The sequence below is a fragment of the Propithecus coquereli genome, unplaced genomic scaffold (assembly GCF_000956105.1).
Source record: "Propithecus coquereli isolate 6110/MARCELLA unplaced genomic scaffold, Pcoq_1.0 Scaffold256, whole genome shotgun sequence".
Taxonomy (NCBI): Eukaryota; Metazoa; Chordata; class Mammalia; order Primates; family Indriidae; genus Propithecus; species Propithecus coquereli.
In genome coordinates this window covers 2,295,141-2,316,138 of record NW_012148130.1, presented here as the reverse complement: position 1 = coordinate 2,316,138, position 20,998 = coordinate 2,295,141, and the positions used below count along the sequence as shown (strand labels likewise).

At 50.2% G+C, this 20,998-nt stretch overlaps 1 protein-coding gene across 5 annotated transcripts in view; it reads left to right on the top strand.

The window, feature by feature from the left end:
• WDR20 (WD repeat domain 20) overlaps nt 1-19,423 on the top strand; it is an 83,786-nt gene extending 64,363 nt beyond the window's left edge. For 2 of the 5 annotated variants that reach the window (XM_012647121.1, XM_012647119.1), the window contains 2 exons: nt 5,376-6,635; nt 18,581-19,423. In XM_012647121.1, coding sequence (XP_012502575.1) covers nt 5,376-6,635; nt 18,581-18,634 — 1,314 coding nt within the window. In that variant the 3' untranslated portion in view covers nt 18,635-19,423. Of the gene's footprint in view, nt 1-5,375; nt 7,297-9,776; nt 9,812-18,580 lie in introns of those variants that run through there. The other 3 variants (XM_012647120.1, XM_012647123.1, XM_012647124.1) reach the window with 3 other exon arrangements.
• The last annotated feature ends 1,575 nt before the right edge of the window (nt 19,424-20,998 follow it).

The window sequence follows — 20,998 nt, the reverse complement described above, 5'->3', positions numbered from 1 at the left end:
AAACCTTCTTTCATCGCCCCTCTACAGCCACATCCTGCCATGCTGCCACTGGTCAAGTTTAGGACCTTTTTGTCCATGGCCTGGACAATTGTCATAGTCTCTAACTGGTTCCTCCTCACCCCAGCCCCTCCATTCTATACCTGCTGCTAGGGGCTTTCGCATTATTCTGTCACTTCCCTTTTCAGAAACCTTTGGTGCCCCCGCGTCTGCAGCAGTGCTGCCGGTACAAGTGTAGTGTGAGCCACACACGGGACTTAAAGTTTTCTAATAGCCACATTGAAAAGGTAAAAAACAGATGAAATTAATTTTAAGAATGTATCTTATTATACCCATATATCTAAAATGCTATTTCAACATACAGCCAATGTAAAAATTATGAATGGGACAGTTGATATCTGTTTTTCATGCCAGATCTTTGGAATCCTGTGTGTGTTTTACACTCACAGCACTTGTCACTTCAGACCAGTGCTGTGGAATCGGGCAGCGCAGGCTTCAGAGTCACAGCCCCAGCTCTTTAGCCTGGGCCTCCACAGCCCCCAGTCCCAGCTCACGATTCCAGAGCTGACTCCGTCCCTGCTCAGGTGCTCCAGCAACGCAGGAGCCATGCACGCGCCTGGACTGTCCTGCCCTCAGCGTTGCCCCTTTGTGCCCAGCCCCTCTCTCCTCCCTGCCCGTCTCTCTCCCAGTGCTTTTCAGGGGGACCAGGGTTTTTCAACATGCTCATCCAGATCAAGGCTCTGTTCATACCGAAGCCAGCAGGGAAATCCCATTACTAACACTGACCACTGACCAAGATTTTTTTTTTCCCCTAGACATTTTCTGGAACAAAAATTCCTTACCCTTATGGTACAGAATCTGGCTGTATAATTTTTATTCTTACATTTATTGAATTAAATGTTCTAACTATTTCTGTTTCTTAATGTGAAAAACAGGAGTAAAATGCTTTCTGTTCTTTCTCTTTCATTAAACTCAATCCAAATAATAACCCAGAGCAACTTAAAGTAAGTGACTCTCTACCACTTTGTCCTGGAGTTATGCTTCCCACCTGGGCCTGGGCTGTGAGCGAGGCTGGCACTTTGATCCTTAGAACCCTTGTGAATGGCCCTGGCAGGCTGGTCTTCGGAGCTAGTTGTCATTTGTTGGTGGGACAGAAGACAGCACGCTCACTCCGGGGTCTTATGGGCCTGTCTTGGTCTTGCACCTTGGCCCATCTGTCCCACTGGCCCCAAGATGCCTTTGATGCGCTTCCTTCACTCCCTGCTCAGGGCCCTTGCAGTAGTTGTTCCCTCTGTGTGGGTACGCTTCCCCAGACGTCCGCTTAGCCTGATTTTTGCCATCCTTCCAGTCTGTGTGCAACCGTCCCCAGCATCAGAGGAAGGCCTTTCCCCACTGTCCTGGTTGAAATTGAAATCACGGCAAGCTCCTCTCCCCCAGCAGTTTGTCTTTTCTCCCTGTTTGTTTCTTCTCCACAGCACATGCTGTCATCAGATAGTGTAAATGTCCCTTACGTTGTCATCCCACCGGCACGTAAGCTCCATGGAGAAGGGGTTTCAGTTAGTGCGGTGTCAGTGCCTGGCACGCGGTATGCACTCGATACTGAATGAACGAATGGGACTTCAGGCAAGTTTCTCAAGCTCTCTGAGCCTGTTTCCTCATGGGTAATATGGCAGTAAGTGCCTGCCTTCCTATAGGGAAACAGGCACTATTACCTTGCTGGTAGGAATTTTTACAGATATTGCCAAATTGCCTTCTTCGTGGGAGACAATTTGGCAATATCTGTAAAAATTATAAATGCTTATGCAGACAGATGTACAGGATATAGTATCGAATGAGGAAGCAGAGGTGAGACAGTGTGTAGTGTGCTTCCTTTGATAGGAAGAAAGATAGGTGTGCAAATTTGTGTTCATGTTTGGCTTGCGCATACACAGAGACACTCTGGCGAGGCAAACAAGATAATGGTGACTCAGGACAGAGGATTTGGAATGGAGAAGAGTGTGAGTGAGGCTTTCCACTGTTTATACCCTGCAGGGCTGTTCTGAGGATTAGCGAGCACTGGAGGGGGGGGTAAAGCCTCTTACCACTGCCTGGCACCTGCGCTAGCTGCTCAGGTTGGAGGCCGGAGCGGCGCTGCCGTTGTAGATGTGGCTTGCAGACACTGAGCCTGCCTGCCAGGTGCCCTCGCTGAAGCACACGATTTCCCCACCTTCGAGCACACGAGCTGGTAGGGAAAACTGACGGGAGAGCAGGTGAGAAACCCTTACCACATTAGAGCTGGGTCCGAGGTCCTTTTTTCTTTTTTGATCTGATGTGACCAATCCTCCTGTGCCAGAGTGTGACAGTAACGTCTGCTTAGGTGCCCCGGGGGAGAGGGGGATCAAAGTAATGGGCGCAGGTTTTTGTCCATAAATTAGATCCAGGCCGGGCGCGGTGGCTCATGCCTGTAATCCTAGCTCTCTGGGAGGCCGAGGCGGGCGGATCGTTCTGAGCTCAGGAGTTCAAGACCAGCCTGAGCAAGAGTGAGACCCCGTCTCTACCAAAAATAGAAAGAAATTAATTGGACAGCTAAATATATATACAGAAAAAATTAGCCGGGCATGGTGGCGCATGCCTGTAGTCCCAGCCACTCGGGAGGCTGAGACAGTAGGATTGCTTGAGCCCAGGAGTTTGAGGTTGCTGTGAACTAGGCTGAGGCCACGGCACTCGCCCCAGGCAAGAGAGTGAGACTCTGTCTCAAAAAAAAAAAAAAAAAAAAATTAGATCCGCACGTCTACTTAAGGTGGTCTCAATGCAACTTTATAATATGGGAATAAAGTTTTTAAATATATTTTGTCATCTCAGTAACATTTATTTTATCATATAATAATGGTGCTATAACTATTTGTCTTCATATCTCACCATTGCAAAACAAGACTATTTTTATTTGATAGTACTACAATTTTCAAGTTCTTTTTTTTTTGAAACAGAGTCTTGCTCTGTTGCCCAAGCTAGAGTGCCGTGGCATCAGCCTAGCTCACGGCAACCTTAGACTCCTGGGCTCAAGTGATCCTCCTGCCTCAGCCTCCCGAGTAGCTGGGACTACAGGTGCACGCCACCACACCCGGCTAAATTTTTCTATTTTTAGTAGAGATGGCATCTCACCCTTGCTCAGGCTGATCTCAAACTCCTGACCTCAAGTGATCTTCCCGCCTCACTCTCCCAGAGTGCTAGGATTACAGGCGTGAGCCACCGCACCCAGCCCGTTTTCAAGTTCTAATGGAATTTTTTTGTTGTGTTTTTTTAAGGCCCCAAATAAAATGTACTCCTAACCACACCACTGAACGTTCTTGTGTCCTTAAATTTTTCCAAACATGATAGAGTAAAAGTGAAGTTATCTTGGAAAAAATGGGCAGTCTGGCTCCCTAGCCTTGAGTTAGCTTGTGCAGGTTTGTCTGACAAGGCCACTGATAGGGGTGAGCTCCTGGACACCCGTAAACCCTGGGCCATCAGGCATAGTCACATTTGTGGGACCAGGAGTGCTGGGGCAGACTGGGCCCAGTGGGCACAGCAAAGTTGTAAACAGCAAGCCTGGCAGAGCTCTGATAAGGGAGTGGGGGGCCTCTTAACTCACCATCAACACAATCCCTGCACCACGCCCACCCTCACCCCAGTAAAAAGCCCGGGTCTGGCCATGTACATTATCTCTAACCTCTGTTTTTTGCATATCTCTCTAACCTCTTGCTGAAAAAATTGTGAAGATCTGATGGAAATACTGCCAGAGTAGTGCTAGATTTTTAGGTTGTTGGCATTAACGTAGGTCAGGTGTTTTTTATAGGTAGGTCACTAGGCAGGAAGGGGAAAAAGGCGGGGGAGGAAATGTTGGCTATGTCCCCAAGGCTGGCTTGCCACGTACCTATTAATTTAAGAGGGCCAGCCATGCCATCCTATGGCAGCAAGCAGTGACACCTGCTGCTAAGTAACCTTAGCCCAACCCAGGGTCCCCGAGAGCCGGGCCTGTGTGCCATGCAGGGTTCTTGCCCCCCATTCTTCCCTACCTGGGGTCATTTGTTAGTGACCCACCCTCCAAAGTCTAATTTTCATGCAATGAGCTTGCATGGCTGATTAATCAGTTCTTTCCCAGCCCTTTTAAAAATCAAGTTATTTCATTCCTGTGGTTTTCTATAAAAATATAGCACACATATCAGGCACATGGCCACAAAGCCAACCAGGCAGAAGGCAGCATGTTTCCTGGCAGGATCTGCATCGGTGTTCCTAGTGCTCCCGACACTTGAGCCAGGGAATCCCCACCTGTTCGGTGAAGTGGTAGCGTTTAACTCAGCTTGGGGGCTGCTGGGCTCCCGTGGGGACACTGTTACTGGGGTGATGGGACAGTGTAGAGGGTTTGGCAGAACTTGGGAGTCTTGGGAACTTCCAGATGCTTTCTGGTGATGTGATTTTGAGATGGGACAGCCCAGAGAGGGACCACTGTAGTGGAAGCTGTTGTGCGGGTGATGCCCACGGCAGGGTTTGCAAGCAAGGAAGGGTGCTCGTTTTGTGCCTTTGTTGGGGGTGCTTTTTGCCTTTTGTTCTATTGGCTTTAAAGGCAAGACTAGTGATACATGCCTGTTAAAAGAAACAGCTGGGTCAAGGGACCAGAATTAGCTTGAGGTAGAGTGATAGTGATTAACTGCATACCCCTGAATTAGTCATCCATTTATTTCTTTAAACGCCACCTCATTCCAAAGAGGATTTGCTTGAGGAAGTGCTCACAGAGACACACAGGACGGCGTGTACACGCAGGGAGGCCCCAGTGACCCAGGGCTGAGGCGGAGCCCGGGAAGTGTGCTCTGGAGTCCCGTGTGCCGCTGGCGGTTGGCTGCAGATTGGCCTCCCCGCCTTCGAGCAGCCAAAGCAGAGGGGCAGATGTAGTCAGCACGTGACTTACAGTGACGATAAATGCAGAGAAACCATGAGGGTGAGACATAGCTTTCCTGGCGGTGAGGACTGAGAGATTTGACCTGTGGGTGCTCATGGCGAGGATACTGCACATAGATGCAGCGAATCGCAGAGTCAGACGCTCCCGCCGTAAGAAAGAGTGTCTACAGGCTGCCTCTCTCACCCGTGTATCCAAGCGCTGGCACATAGCAGGTCCTCAGCAAATCATTGTTGAATGACTGACTCCCTCAGTGAAAGCCAGTGGCCTAACACCCAAGTGCAGTTTTAGAAAGTAATTCTCCAAGGGGCCAAATGCTCTTCGCTGGCTGGGCCGACCCCAGGATGCCATGCGGAGTGCCTGGATGGACTCTTCCCTTCTCACCGAGACGCAGACGAGTCTTGCTGGAAAAGTAGACCTTTAAAGCTTCTCCATTGTGATAACTTGTTCTCCTTTGTCTTCACAGAGACTAATAGACAAGTCACGAGTAACCTGTGTCAAATGGGTTCCCGGTTCGGAAAGCCTTTTCCTAGTAGCCCATTCGAGTGGGAACATGTACTTGTATAATGTGGAGCACACTTGTGGCACCACAGCCCCCCACTACCAGCTTCTGAAGCAGGGAGAGAGCTTTGCCGTGCACACTTGCAAGAGCAAATCCACGAGGAACCCTCTCCTTAAGTGGACGGTGGGCGAGGGGGCCCTCAACGAGTTTGCTTTCTCCCCAGATGGCAAGTTCTTAGCGTGCGTGAGCCAGGACGGGTTTCTGCGGGTGTTCAACTTTGACTCGGTGGAGCTGCACGGTACGATGAAAAGCTACTTTGGGGGCTTGCTGTGTGTGTGCTGGAGCCCGGATGGCAAGTACATCGTGACAGGTGGCGAGGACGACTTGGTGACAGTCTGGTCCTTTGTAGACTGCCGAGTCATAGCCAGAGGCCATGGGCACAAGTCCTGGGTCAGTGTTGTGGCGTTTGATCCCTATACCACTAGTGTAGAAGAAAGCGACCCTATGGAGTTTAGTGGCAGTGACGAGGACTTCCAAGACCTTCTTCATTTTGGCAGAGATCGAGCAAATAGTACGCAGTCCAGACTATCCAAACGGAACTCTACAGACAGCCGCCCCGTGAGCGTTACATATCGGTTTGGTTCGGTGGGCCAGGATACACAGCTCTGTTTATGGGACCTGACAGAAGACATCCTTTTCCCTCACCAACCCCTCTCCCGAGCAAGGACACACACAAATGTCATGAATGCCACGAGTCCTCCTGCTGGAAGCAATGGGAACAGTGTCTCAACGCCCGGGAACTCTGTACCCCCTCCTCTGCCACGGTCCAACAGCCTTCCACATTCTGCAGTCTCAAATGCTGGCAGCAAAAGCAGTGTCATGGATGGGGCCATTGCTTCTGGGGTCAGCAAATTCGCAACACTTTCCCTGCATGACCGGAAGGAGAGGCACCACGAGAAAGATCACAAGCGAAACCATAGCATGGGACACATTTCTAGCAAGAGCAGTGACAAACTGAATCTAGTTACTAAAACCAAAACGGACCCAGCTAAAACTTTGGGAACACCCCTGTGTCCTCGAATGGAAGACGTTCCCTTGTTAGAGCCGCTGATCTGTAAAAAGATAGCACATGAAAGACTGACTGTGTTAATTTTTCTTGAAGACTGTATAGTCACTGCTTGTCAGGAGGGATTTATTTGCACATGGGGAAGGCCTGGTAAAGTGGTAAGTTTTAATCCTTAATGCTGCACCAGATCTAGAACTTGAATAGGTAGTGATTTTTTTTCTTGTGGGAGGGGTGGGGTGTACAATGAATGTGAATGACACTTCTTATACTTAATGTAAATCTAAATGCATCAGAGCCATAATTTTGGATACTGCATGCCATGTAATTCTGAATCATTTGATAATTTACCTTAGAGCATTTAAAAAAATATAATCAAACTAATTGCCAGCCAAGTCAGTCATCCTCCTGGGAGTATATAGAGTCCCAAGGTTAGCGTTCCTGTATTAGACTACTTCAATTTTAGGAAAATCATGACAGTGTGGGAAAACAATGACTTTAAAATGCTAAAATTAAAATTTATGCTTTAACTGGAATATTTTTGCTTAACTTCTCAATTAGAATATTGTACACCTGATCAGAGTGTGTGTTCAGTACAGATGGCCATTGTCATTTATAGTCCAATTTTTTACCTTAATCATAAAATGTTTAGGAATCTATGAAATTTAACTTTAGGAACAAAGCGTTTAGCAGAGTTGATTGATATTATTTTTACATTGTTCTGGCAATCCACAGAAAGAGAAGAGCCTTAATTTTTAAAACCCATTTTAGTCATTTTATGACAATTAAAGTTGTTTAATAAACATCTTTTTCAAAGAAGCAGTTTGTAGCACTTTGATTGAGATTCTGTGCACTAAAATACCCACCTTACTCAGAGCCCAGACAGTTCACGTGAACTGCGGGCTGAGGACGCCAACGGCAGTTGTCAGAAGTGCCTCTCGCCACATAAGCCAAGACAGTTTACGTCAGATGCGCTTCGCTTATGTGTTCTCCAACAAGGGAAAGGTAGTTTTTTTGGTTTTGGGGGTGGGGGGTGGAGTCAGAAAGGCATGTGACTTTAGACCGTGGCAGACTTGGTTGTCTTTAGACTGTTAGAGTCCCCAGGCTTCAGAGTGCCTCCCTGGCAGGGGGTACAAGTGCAGGTCCCCTCTTCTTGTTCTTGGATGGCAGTGGTGATTCCAGGATTACTCTGGGGACGCCGACGCTGGCCTTGTGCTCAGGCTTCATCCTCAGTCCCACCCCAGCGCCTCCCCCGGGGGCCCTGGTGGCCTGCGGCCGCGCAGGAGTGGTGCTGTGTGGACTCCTGCAGCCGGGAGGCTGTGCTGCTTCCACGGGACACTGCGGGGTTTGATTGTGACTCCGCGATCCCTGCAGCTGCGCAGGGGGTTTCATTTCAAACTCTAGTTTTCACAGTGGATGAGATGGCTCTTGGAGCTGTCTATTGTATGTCAAGATGGTGATTATCTTGTTAACTTATTTGGGGCATTTAGGTTTGTTTTTGTTTTGCACACCTTTGTAATTAAATACAGAGATAATGACAATTTATACGGTGTGAGTAGTGAATGCGATTCAGCAAAGTGAAGACCCGGGGACTTTTATTTCTCTGCAGTGCAAAGACTCTCGTAGATGGAGCAGAGCCCTCTGTGCTCCTAATGCCACCTCCACCCGCAGGAAGCCAGGCCAGTCCCCAGGCCTGCTCCCTGCTTCCGAACATGTGGCCAGATCTGTCCACCCCGTGCCTGTCATGCTCCCTAACGCAGTGGATTCTGTGAAATGGGATCACGGCAGCCTCCCAGGTGCATCTCACCTCAGTTTATACATTTCACATCCCTGAGCGGTGCTTCAAGGGAAATGTTAACGTCCTATTTACCTTTAAAAGATGGTTCTTTGTTCCTAAAGGTTAACTATCTAAGGTAGCAAAGACAGCCATCCTTGTGGACTGTTTGCACTTTGGAAGCTAAGTCAGGCTGTCAGGTGGAGAGATCAGTAACGAACATTCCATGTGCAATTTTATGCAGCTGCACAGTTTTAGAAACTCAGTTTCAAATGCTTCTGAGGCATTGAGTATGCAGTTTCAAAATTCAGGTCTTAGTGTTTGGCCTAAATGGAGAGTAGGTGATCACAGGTAAGTAGCATTGATGGTGAAACTTACGGTGACCTTTCAGTTCTGAAGGTATCGCCGGCTGGCAGGGAGCCGCGGTGTGTATACTCGTGTAACCAACGCAACCAACTGGGCGCTCTCCGACCGCCCCCCACCCCCGCCCTTAACTGATACTGTCAGCTGCACCAGCTGGGTGGAAGGAGAGACGGCAGAGGTACACTAAAGGTGACTTAGGACTCGGTTTGTTGATGGGAATGGGGGTGGGACAGGCAAGAGGAGGAGATCGATCATTGCTTCCTTTAAAAACAACTCTGAAATGTGCTAATAGAAGCCTGTGTTGTGTCTTTCTCCACCCTTACCTCCAGTTTTAAAAACCGTGATAATGCCACAGTTCTGGATTCGGGGCTTGGTCACAATCTCTTTCTTCTAATTTCTGCTGAGGAGTGTAGTGTCCTTAATGTCTGTCTGGTACCCCGTCTGGGGCCCCTGCCCCTTGTGGGTGTAAGCCCTGAGGAGGGGCTGCCTGGCTCTGCCCGGCCCGGCCTGCTCAGCCCAGGCCAGCCGCGGGCACTGCAGCGTGCGCTGCTCCGCGTCCCCTGTGCCCCGCCGACTCCTGCCCCCTGCCCTTGACAGCCGGCAGAGCACTTGTGCAGGCAGGAGGACAGGATGCGAGGTGTTCTCCGAGACCAGAGCCGAAATGTCCGACAGCTTGAGAAGAGGGCGCTGGAGAGGGGCAGGCGGGGCCCCCTCAGAAGTGCTTCTGAGCAGTGGCTCCTGCAGACCTGGGCAGGGGCTGAGGAGGGGCAGCTCGGGGGTTCCCGGTCTCAGACGTGTGAGGCGCAACGCCACATTGCTTCCACGGGAGCCTCTAAGAAATTCGGGGAGCACTTTTGTAGTTTTCTCACCAAACTTTGAGCTTTCTCATTGAAATTTTTCAAAGTTTTTCAGCTTAAACGTTATCACGAGCAAGATTATCTTTTCTAGCCTAACCTCTAGAATAAAACACAGCAGTTGGCAAGAGGAGGCTGCTGTTCAAACGTGCACTGGGGACAGAGACAAAGGCGCGGGGATCTTGTCCTCCCCGGCCAGAGGCCGAACCTGGCCCCTGTGCGGCGTCAGAAGCCCTCAGAGGGGCCAGGCCAGGGCCGTGGGGAGCCCGTCGACATGCCCTGCACTGACTCGCCTCTTCTGAACCTTCCAGTAATTCCAGAAGCCAGGCCTGTGCTGCGACTTTGATGAGGCGGCTTCTGCACAACCCCGCAGCCGTTGTCTGAGGCTGTCTTCTTGTTCGGGGGCAGGGGATTAAGACCCCCCCCACCAAGAGGCCTGGAGAAGGGAGACTTTGGAAAACCTGTCCTTCTTCTAAAAGCAAATGGGTAAGAGGGAGTAGGCAGACACTTTAAAAATAGCTCGTAAGTTTGGGCTCTAAATTTACTTAATAGTGGTAAAGAATCTTAATTTCTCTTTTGTGCTGACTGAACCTCCTAGCAGTTTGGAAGTGTCCTCCTGTGAGCCCTGAGCTTGAGACTAAGGATAAATGCCTTAAGATGGAAAAACGGAGGGGTAGAAAAACAGAAAAAAGCTATAACAATGAGTATTGTCTCAAAGACATTCAGAAATTCTGAGAAACAAAGTGCTGTGCTCCCTAAAAACCTGACCAGTTGTTACGGGCATGCACCCCAGGTGGGGTTTCGTGTTCTGCACCGTTTAGCTTCACGCCCAGTCCCAGGTGGCAGATAGCCAGGCAGCCACTTCTGCGCAACTCCCCACTTCCTGTGGTGCATCTGAAATATTAAAGACATTTTTAAGTATTAGATTCGTGCTGAAGTTGGTGAAACTGCCTTATCACACGTCTGCACCTGGGAACAAGGTCCTTGTCACCTCTTGCCTGAGAGGGAGATGTTTTATTTCTTATTGAGCAAGCTCAGAGTGTGAGGAGGAAAAAGCCAAAGGGTCAGGGAGGCTGGAGAAGGAATCCTTTGGAAAACCAGATGGTGCATCTCACGTATCTGGCTGTCCGAGGAAGAACTAGAAGCAGAGTTCAACTGTGCATTTTCCAATGATAGACTCGCGGAGCGCAGCGTCTGTGGGTGAGGGCTTGGCCAAGGGGGTCAGAGACCATTGCACTGCCCCCAACGCCGGTGACAGTGGGAGCAGTTGGCCTCTGAATTTCTGATTGCACCATTGCGGCGGATGTCTCGCTCCTCAGCAGTGAGAACCTCTGCGCACGTGTCTAGGTCTAATAGGTGACCTGGAGACGTCGCCCCTGGCCTGGACTGGGCTACAAAAGGGAAGGTTGGTATGCCTCCTGTCCTGGGAACAGGGTGAGGGCCTTCCCTTGTCCAGAGCGTGCCCTGGGGCTGATGGGGACTGTCACATGTTGGTTTAGGTTGACAAGGCACTCAGCACGCTGGCTCCAGTGATGTCCCAAAGAGAGGAAACGTTCATACGGCCAAAGCCAAATCTGTGGCTCACCGTTTAAAAGCACTTGTATTAACTGTTACCTTTGAAGCTCAGATCCCAAGTTAAAAACTGTAAGAACAGGCCCCTCTAATAGAGGGAAGCGGTCCCACTGGTGTTGGTTTTTTATTCATTGCTGCATCTGTTACATGAACTTGTGTCATAGTTAAATTGCTGTCTCTCAGTTAAAAGTGTAAAGGAAATATTTCCTGCATTTTCATGATTTCTGTATTCCCAGTTTATTAAAGATTGTTACGTTAGGTGACACTGTATAAAACTGTATGGGTATTTACCTTCAGTGAAAATCAAAAGTAAAATTCACATGTATTTCATTTTTTACATTTTCATCCAATTTCTTGACAACTTGAATAAATTTGATAAAGAGCCTTCCTAACATGAATATTGGTAAATTAAATGTTGCAGTAATTAACGAAGCTTTAATATCAGTATTGTTACTTTATAATTTTAAGAAAATCATGTTTCTGTTTCACTGCTTTGTTTTTTAGCTGTTCCCTTGTCACTGTCACAGCTAAAGAGACAACATACTTGATAATCTGAAGTACTTTGGGGTTGTCTTCTGTATATTGACATTAAATAAACGTGTGAATGAATTGTAAATGTAGATAATTTTCAACAGTTGTTTTCACATCTGAGCTTTAAAAAATCTCAGTGAACCCAAAAAGAAAAGCTTTTAAATGCTTGTTAATGTTTATAGAACAAATAGCCACAGGAATTGCCACCTCTTATTACTGATTCTGAGTTTCTCATAATTAGAAGCTAACTCAATGAAATGCTTGTTCTGAGTATCAGAGGTGCTGTTTTATGTGATCCTCATCTGTGCTGAATCCGGTCTGGAGGGAGGACGCGATTGACTTTTCAGACTAGCTGTGTAAAGGCTCTGCTGGCATTCCGAAGTCGTCCTGGGCTGGAGCTGGCTTTGGTTAGTATGGACTCTGTCCAGGATGTCGGGCATCCGGCAGTCACCAGCCGCCCGGCCAGCAGCTGGAGAGAGTGGAGAAGGCAGCTGGCAGGCTTCTTTGTATAGGAGCTCTCTTCCTGGGCAGATTTGTTGTTTTCCTACTCTTGCTCTTGAATAGAGTTTGCTGGAGGCTTTGTGCTGGCTGTTGAGGTTGCCCAGCCTTAGCTGCCAGGCCCGTGGCTCCAGTGCAGAGACCTTCGTACACAGGGCAGCGGGGGACGTTCCCTTTGGGGTGGGAAGAACCTGAGATTTACATCATTCTGCTGTGAAATGTCCTTCACTCTCGACACGTGTAGCTGATCTGAGCAGCACCCTGGCAGCTGCATCCTCCAATGTTTCAAGGCAAGAATTACAGGCCCAGACCCGCAGGTCCCTGCCCGAGGTGGTGGGAGGTGAGGGTGAGGTGGCCCGAGACAGAGCCCTTTATCAGGGTGCTCCCACTTACTGTCACTTCCCTGCTGTTTCATGAGACATCTAGGCCCCACGCCGGCTGTCTTCCCTCGAGGTGGGCAGCCTGCTGAGCCCTGTGCTCTGCCTCCCAGTGTTTTCCAGGGGGTGGACTCCAGAAGCTTCCCTACTGTATGCTGTCCTCTGGGATGTTGGGTGGGCAGAGCCTCCAGTGCTGAAGTGTCTGCATGTTTTGTCTGGACTCCAGGCTGCCCAAAGCAGAAGAGATTCTCAGGTCTGCAGCTCTCAAAGTGACTTCCTCAGACCTGCTGTCACAAGAGCAGTACAAGGTTTTTTTTCCTTAGCACCAAGTAGATTTTGAGCCCTAAAGACTACTAGGTTGACAGCAAGGGTTTTTTTTTTTCTTTTTTCTTTTTTTTTTAAGAACATAACATTTTGATCTCTTAAAAATAGCTGGCTGGGCAGGCTCACGCCTGTAATCCCAACACTTTGGGAGGCCAAGGCAGGAGGATCACTTGAGCCCAAAAGTTTGAGACCAGCCTGAGCAATACAGTGAGAGAGACCCTGTCTCTACCAAAAAATTAAAAAAAAAAAAAAAAAAGCTGGTGTGGTCACAGACACCTGTAGTCCCAGCTACTCGGGAGGCCGAGGTGGGATCACTTAGCCCAGGAGTTCAAGGTTACAATGAGCCATGATCATGCCACTGCACTTCAGCCTGGGTGACAGAACACTGTCTCTAAAAAAAACAACAACAAAAAAAACTAGTTTGTATCTTGAAACAAATATAGCCATTCCTCCATGTGTGGCTCCCTGGTCAAAATAAATGGTGGATTCCGAATCAGTGGGTCTCTGGAGAGGGACGGACATCTAACATCTAGAGGCACTCGGTTCTGCCTGCCCCTTCTGGCGTCCGTGGCTTCCAAAACCAGCTTCCCATTCCAGGCGGGGCCTCAGGCTGGACAGGCTGTGGGAAGACACAGGCAGCGCCCCTGCCCCGCCCCTGCCCCACCCAGTGCGGAGGAGTGCAGAGCCGGGTGGACTGGGACGGCCTCCAGGTAACGGCAGGGGCCTTCCTTGCCAGGCGCGGTCTCAGAGGAGCCCTTCACTGCTGTGCCCTTAATTTCCTTAGTCTTTTCCCCAGATATGTGTGAAAAGAGCAGGGTCCTTTTCCCTGGGTGGCTTTTCTCATTGGAGACCAGGTCAAGTGGCCTCTGTGGGGAAATGTGCCACCTTCAGTGTGATCTGTCAGTGGCCAGGTGAAGGCTGGCAAAGGTGCACAGCCAGCTGCCCGCAGGAGCCAAAGTGAACAGCGGGTCTGGGGCAGGGATGGGTCCAGACGCCCGTGGGCTGGGCCAGGGGACCCCGTCCTCTCGAGCCATGTGCCACCTACTTCCTACGCCTGGCTCATTTGATCTGGAGACTTTGACCTCACGTGCCTCAGAATGAAACAGTGGCTGCTGCCTCCAGGTTGCCTTTAGTTCCCTCGTGCCGTGGTTTACGGGCGAGAGGAACGGGAGTCTTGTGGGTGAGCAGTTAGGGAGGATGTGTTCGGAGCTAGAAGCGTCCTCAGAGGTTAGCCTGCTGATACCACTCATCGTTTCTGTACCGTCTCTAAAAAGGCGTCACTTTACAAATGATGTTTAGCTAATAGCCCCCCCATGAGAGCTTGCTGGGAACCCCGGGCACAGAGCCTAGACCTAGAGCCTCCAGGAGGGGCGGGCAGTCCGAGGCTGATGGAGGCGACTGCAGTGCCCCAGCCAGCACTGAGCCAGACTCTCCCATGACACTTTCTACACGATCTCAAGAGTGATGCTTTAGTCTGTCTGCCTGCACTAGGACCAGTCCCAGGGTTGGTTTGCATGTCACTGTGTTGGGAAGGGCGACTTTGATGGTCATATGACCAGAGAAGGCTTTGAACAATCCAGGTGGAGGAGGTGAGGAATTGGCATTCAGACCAAACCTCACACCTCAGCCCACGACCGTCCCCTTGAGCTTCTGTCCTCTCTGACATTTACTGGCCTGCCGGGGTCCGACGGTGAAACCCTCCCAGAACCCAGAGGCAGGAGGCCGGTGCGGCCGACAGGACTCGGGACATGCTCGGGCTTCTGCGCGCCGCGGTCGGTCTTGCTGTCAGTCTCCCGTCTCAGCAGCATCCGCCAGGGCAGGGACATGGACACGTTCCTTTGTTGTAAATTGTATTTAAACCAAGTATTATTTTTCCTGTATACTCTGGTGAAACAAGGCTTAATTCTGTTAGTTCAGTATTACAAATTATGATCAAGCCCAAACTTAAAGCTGGAATATTTTTTATCCCTTAATTTTGAGATGGAATCTCTAGCTGGAGTGAGACGGCAACTCTGCTGAGCACAGAACAGCGTGTTAACTACTAGATTCACGGTTGTCACATTCCTATAATAGGCTCCCCGCCTTGGGGGCCAACAGGACATCGTGCAGATTCTCTTCTGGGGAAATCTTCTGCCTGATTGACATTTGTAAAGCGCTGCATTGCCAACTGTCCTGTTTCTGGTGCGCAGACCGCAGTTGGCACGAGTGGCTGAGGAGGACGGGCACGGGAGCACGTTCAACCCACCAGGTGTTCCCCCTCGACCGGGCCATTCTTTGCTCATTTCTCCCCGTGAAAAGTCATCGGAAGGATGCCATAAAATAGCACTCCCTCCCTAAAGGGCAGGCAGATTAGGGCAGGGGGACCGCTGTGATTGGATGGATGCCAGTTTGGGGGGTAGATTCTCCACCGTTGAAAATGCGCCCCAAACTGCTGTCGGTTAAGATGTGCAGCCTGGGCTTCCCTCGGGAGTGTCCAGGGTTGTTAGTGGAGGTCTCAGTGTTTGCTCCTTGTCTTCCTCTTTTACCACTTGGTAATCTTTAGCCTAAATCACAGGCTTAGAAAAATAACGTGACTTTTTAAATTTAATTTGCTTTCGAATGGCAGTTTTTCCCCAATACCTTCACTGTTCATCACGGCAAAGTGATGCTATCTCCAGGCAGTGAACAGTGTCGAGATCAAGGTTCCACTGACCCATACAAGGCCTCATGGTCCTCGCCTGCATGTCGGGTGCTGGGCGGGTGCCAAGCCCACCCAATCCTTGGGCCCAGGCCTCTTTCCTGCCTATCCAACGAGCATTAGTCCTGCGTCACCCTCTCCTCCTCCAGCCTGCAGCAGCTTCTGGCCTGTGCTGGCCTCACACCCTCCCGGGAACGTGACCAGCCTGCATGAGCGTGCCTGGCACTGACACCAGCCCAAGGCCACCGCAGGCCCAGCGAGCTCTGGAGCTTGTGTCTAGGGGACCCTCTCCTCGGGCCGTGCTAGGCTCAGTGCCGGAGAACTGGAGGCCAAGCCCACATGGTCTTTGCTTCACCTTCCTGTGACTTCTCTTAGGTGATCTGCTGCTCTGTCCTGGTGGAGGCTGCAGTGAGCCCCCACTGGGCGCCCCGCCGTCCTCGCAGGTTTGTCCACCACGGCCAGGCTGCTGCCCAGCCCGGTGCCTGGGGGGAGCGCCCTCGGGTTTTGATCCCAGGGCATATTTGCTGCACGGTGATCCGTTCTAATCGTTAACCAGGCTGTCATCGAAAGGGCCAACCCCTGCTAACTGAAACCCCGATTCCCTGTTGTGCGAGTGTGGACTACAGGAGGCGAGAGGAGGATAGGCCTGAGGGTGGTTGATTGATTAGACGACCTTCAAGATCTCTCTGGGCCCTGGGCCTAGAGGACAGCCGAGGGGTGGGGGCAGTTCCAGTTGGCTCCCGGCTGCCACCACAACCAGGATTAGGGCTTTAGCCAGCAGAAACCGGAGAGTGAGCGTGCACTTTGTGCCAGTAGCAGAGCAGGGGTCTTCCTGCAGCCCAAAGATTGGGTGGCTTTTTGGGGGCGGGGAGATGGTCCGGGCAGTGGAAGCATGTGTCCCCACCAACCTGAGGCCCCGGGAAGCCTGGTGCCCGCGCACCCTGTGTCTCAGCACCCCGCCCGCCCCGGGACTGCAGGGCCGGCACGCGCTCCGGTGGGAGAAAGTCCAAGGCAAAGGAGGGCCTGAGGGGACGGCCAGACCTTTGCCATCCCCCGTGGCAGTCACAAGCCACCTGTGGCCACTGAATCCCAAAACTGGGCCTGTCCAAATGGAAATGTGCTATACGTGTCCACTACACAGCACACTGTAAAGGCTTCATGTGAAAAAAAGTCATTAATCATATTGATTACATGTTGAAATGATAATATGGAATATATTTGGTTAAATAAAATAAGATTAATTTCACCTGTTTTTAAATTGTGACATGTGCTACTGGGAAATTGTAAATGTCACACGTGGCTTGTGTTATCCTTCCGTTGGCTGAGGCTGGTAGAGGCACCACTCTCTGTAACGGGCGGGCCTGTCTGCCTGGCGTCTGCGTGACTGCGGTCACCTCCACCTGAAGAGCTGCAGAGGGGGACGCAGACCCTGCGGGTTAAGAAGGAGGCCTCGACCAGTGGCTGCCGGGCAAGGGGCTGGCGCTCTGCTGCTCTGCAGGGAGAAGCAGAGTGCTGTTCTCCTGCTGAGAGGAGGCGGACCCCCACTCTGTGGGTTTGATACTGTTTCTGTGCATCACATGGTTCCTGGGAACCACTGTCTTCATCTTGGTCACCTTCACCCTTCCTAAGGCGCGCGATTGCGACGCAGAGTATTCTCGTGTTAGGTTTCCTTACCGCGGACTGTCCTCACGGAGTGGAGTCGGCCTCGCCGAGGTGGTGGCAGCGCTGTCGCCCCTGCGCGGGCTGCCCCCAGCCCGGGTTGGGTGGGCCCGAGCCGTCGGCTCCTGGCGCCTGCTGTGTAGATTTCCTCCGCTGCCGTGACGGGTGTGAGCGAGGAGGTGGGGTGTGCGGGCTCTTCGCCACAGAAGCCAGAACAGGGTCTGTCCCTTCTCGGGGATCTGAGAGGAAGAGAGCTCCTATGGACCGAGCAGGGGCAATTGCTGCCTTCTGTTTGCTCCCTGATCTTGCCTAGATGAAGAGCTCAGTGTTAAGGTGGGAAACTGGGGGTAAAGTGACCTGGAGTGGGGCAGCTTGTTTCCCTTCAACAAGGTGTGGGAAGCTAAAGGCCAACTTCAGATTGTCACCCCTCACTTGTATCCAGGCCAGTCCAGCGTGCGAGAAGGTAGCAGTGTTCACTCGGTTAATGCTTAGAGGTAAAGGCTTGTCATTTGTAAACAATGCTAATCAACTAAAGCATTAGGACAGCTTAAGGATAAGTTTGTGTCCATAGAGCTGAAAATTGTAGCTTCGGCGTTGCACTATTGTAATCTTAAAGTTATTCTTAATAAATGAATGCCAAACTTAATGTAACTATGCGCATCCCAATAGTAAGTGTAAAGAAATGTAAGCGCTCTTTGCTGTTTAAGAGTTTAACTTAAGTTTATCTAAGCCCAGGCCTGTGTTACAAGATACAGGTGAGAGCCTCGGCCTCTGCCCCACCTGAAGGGACAGACAGCACCTGTTCTTACTGGGGCCAAGCGATGTCCTGTGCGGATCGGCACGTCCCGTGCACGCATCCAGCTGCAGCCTAAGGGCAGGACTGGGCTTTGCTCTGGGGCTCTCCACGTCCTTGGCCTGGGTCCTCCTTTCTCCACCTGTGGGGCCCCACAAAGGCAGAGGGGTGCCACCTTCACACCACCACTGAGAAAGCAAGAATCCCTGGCAGATCCTGGGGAGGGTGTGTAGTCCAGAACTGCAGTGTCCTGGGCTGCTCCAAGAGCTCCAATCGGAGCTGTGGGGACCCTCTGTGGCCCTGAGTTGCAGCCCTGGCCTAAGGCGCTGAATAGCCTCCAGGAGGCGCCTTAATACCTTTGGGCCAATGAAGTTCCAAAGAACCCAGGCTCCTCTGCCCCCGAGAGACCACTTTCTCCCCCAGAGGCCAAGGCCAGCCCTGCCCACCTACTCCTGGGCCGTGTTGAGGCCCAAATACTACACCCAAGCAGGGTTCCGATTCGTTAGGAACGTGGTGCAATAATCCGGATGGGAATCGAATAGATGAAGTGGAGGGTTTGTTAAACACTGGCTTCCAAACCAGCGGAAGCTAATTCTGATCACGTGAGACACTGGCGGAGGGCGATTCTGTGACTTCCTCGCTGCCGGTGCTGTGCTGGATTAATGTAAACTGCTTTGTTTGCAGGGCGTATTGTCATCCCCAAACCAGGCCAGTTCTCCGGGTGGGACTGTAGTGTAGCGACCCCGCTGCTGCTCGCACACTCTACCCGGACTCGGACTTGAGGGAGTGACCACGAGGAGCCACAAGCTGCGCTTGAGCCACGGCAGGCAGAGGACCTCAGGCGGCGGACCGCGACAGGGGCTGCGTGGACGCGTGCCCAGCTCGCTCCGGCGGCGCCGTGCTCTCCGCTGTGCACCCAAAGAAGTTGTTTCCATTTTTAAATCAGTCTGTTGGGGCTGCAGTAAAAAATAAGAAATGGAGTTTTCTTGCTTTTTACTCTAAAATTCAGTGTAATTAAATCTCTCATATATATGAAATATACACATATATACATAGTGTAAAATAAAATATTTCTTGGACAGAAAATCCCCTTAAATCCAGCTGTTATAAATAGTACTTCACTTTGTTTTTGCACTGATTTTTTTTATATCTTAGGTGGTCAAAAGACAGCCTAGAATGCACTCGTACAGTTACTTTCTGACTCAAAATGTAATTCAGGAAGACGGATGCTGCAATCATAGATGTTTGGAAATTGTTTGCACTTAAAATAGTTTAATGCTGATAGAAAATTACTTTGAATTTGGGTGTGATGGATTCATGGCCCTCCAAGGTGTGAAGACATACCCCTTTCATCTGTTAACATTTATTTTAATACTGTTGTTTCCAATGCGATCAACTCTGTATTATATGTACAAACAATGTAATTCTACAACGGGGGAAATAGTACCTCACTAGTGATTTTCATCATTTGAGAGTGGTATTTCTAATTCACAAAAAAACATTAATATTAAAACTATCTTGAATATACCATCCATGTTCCGTTAAACTGGCTCAATTTTTAATGTAATTTTTTGTTGAATTAGTTGGTATGGAATTATTTTGTCCTTTTTTTATACCATGTTCCTTGAAGCCCCATCAGTCAGATTGAAGCTGATGGGACTGTTCAAGAACATGGCTCATTCGGGGAGATGTGGGTTCTTTGGCCCCTTCTCTGCCTCACCTGTCTGTGTCCACGCGAGCTGCTGCGTGTGCGCGGGGCCTGCGGCTGCGGTGAATCATTGTTCTTACAGCTTGGAGTCCATCACGGAAAGCCTGAGACCACACATCACATGGTTTCTAAGGTGAGTATGAAAGTGCTTTGTTAACTACTTTGTGACACAAAATAGCTAACGAATAGGGTAAAATGAGGTGGTGCCGAGGGACAAAAAGAAAAAGAAGTAGCTAATGAAGCATTACCTGAGACTTTTATTTGGTTGAAACCAGTTCACGAGCACCTCTGAGTCTGGGTCATCCCACACCCGCTTACAGACTCCACGGGGAACCAGCGTCGTAACAGCGTGCGCAGCTGCCAGCCGTGTCCAGCTGGATCCTTTGAAGGCCGTGTTTGGTGAGACTCTACGAAGTGTCTACAACCCGTTTCTCTAAGTGATCACACTGAATCTGGGCAACGTCTAAGTTATTTCAGGCTTTTGAGGGGTGTGCTACATTTTTACCATTTATGTAAATGTGGCAACAGAAAAATTCCCATCAGCCCAGGTCTCAGTTTAGTCCATCTTCAGAGGAGAGGTTGGCCATGGTCAGGTCGGCTCCCAGCTTGGAAGCCCTCGCTGCCGGAAGCGCCTCCGCATCTCAGGGCCGTGCACAGTGGGATGAGCCTTCGGAAAGGTGAACAATACAAAATACTAAGACTTGCTATGTCTTAAATGAAAGACTCAATCTACAAGTCAAGACACGTGCAGAATGACCTCCGTTTAAAATCAGATACTAGCACATTTTGGGTAGTTTAGTATTTTTGTCATCTTAGTCAAAGCACTGGTTTCTAAGTGCTGTCAGTTATACAGAAACCAGTGCCAGGAGGGTCTGGAATACCTAAGCAAACCACAGGTATATTTGGAATGTGGAAGGAACTGCCTTTGAAAATCAAGTCTAGAATTCTTAATCTAGTGATCCTCCTGGGTTGTCTCCTTATTTATTCTCTTTCTTTTCTGTTTGTAGGAAATCTGACTGACACCAGAACAATTAGTGTGGTAAAGCACAGGACGACCCAGCCACGTGCATAGCTTTCAGCAGCCCAGAGACCGGCGTCACTTGGGGTGGTTAGTCCCAGCTCTGCCTCAGCCCAGTCTCTGTCACCTTCTGTTGGGTTCTGGAATGCAGTTTGGCCATCTCTGTACTACAGCTGTCAGATGCATCCCAGACTACTATAGATGCACCTATGCCAGGAACAAATCTTTATTTTTAATGGCACTGTCCCTAATATTGGTCCCTGACCAAGTGGTCCAAGATAGCTTCCAAAATCTAGCTGTCTGTACCATTCGCACCCCTGCCACCAGCAGCACAGAGCATTCAGCAGACGCGGGACAGAGCACCGAGGCGGCCTCA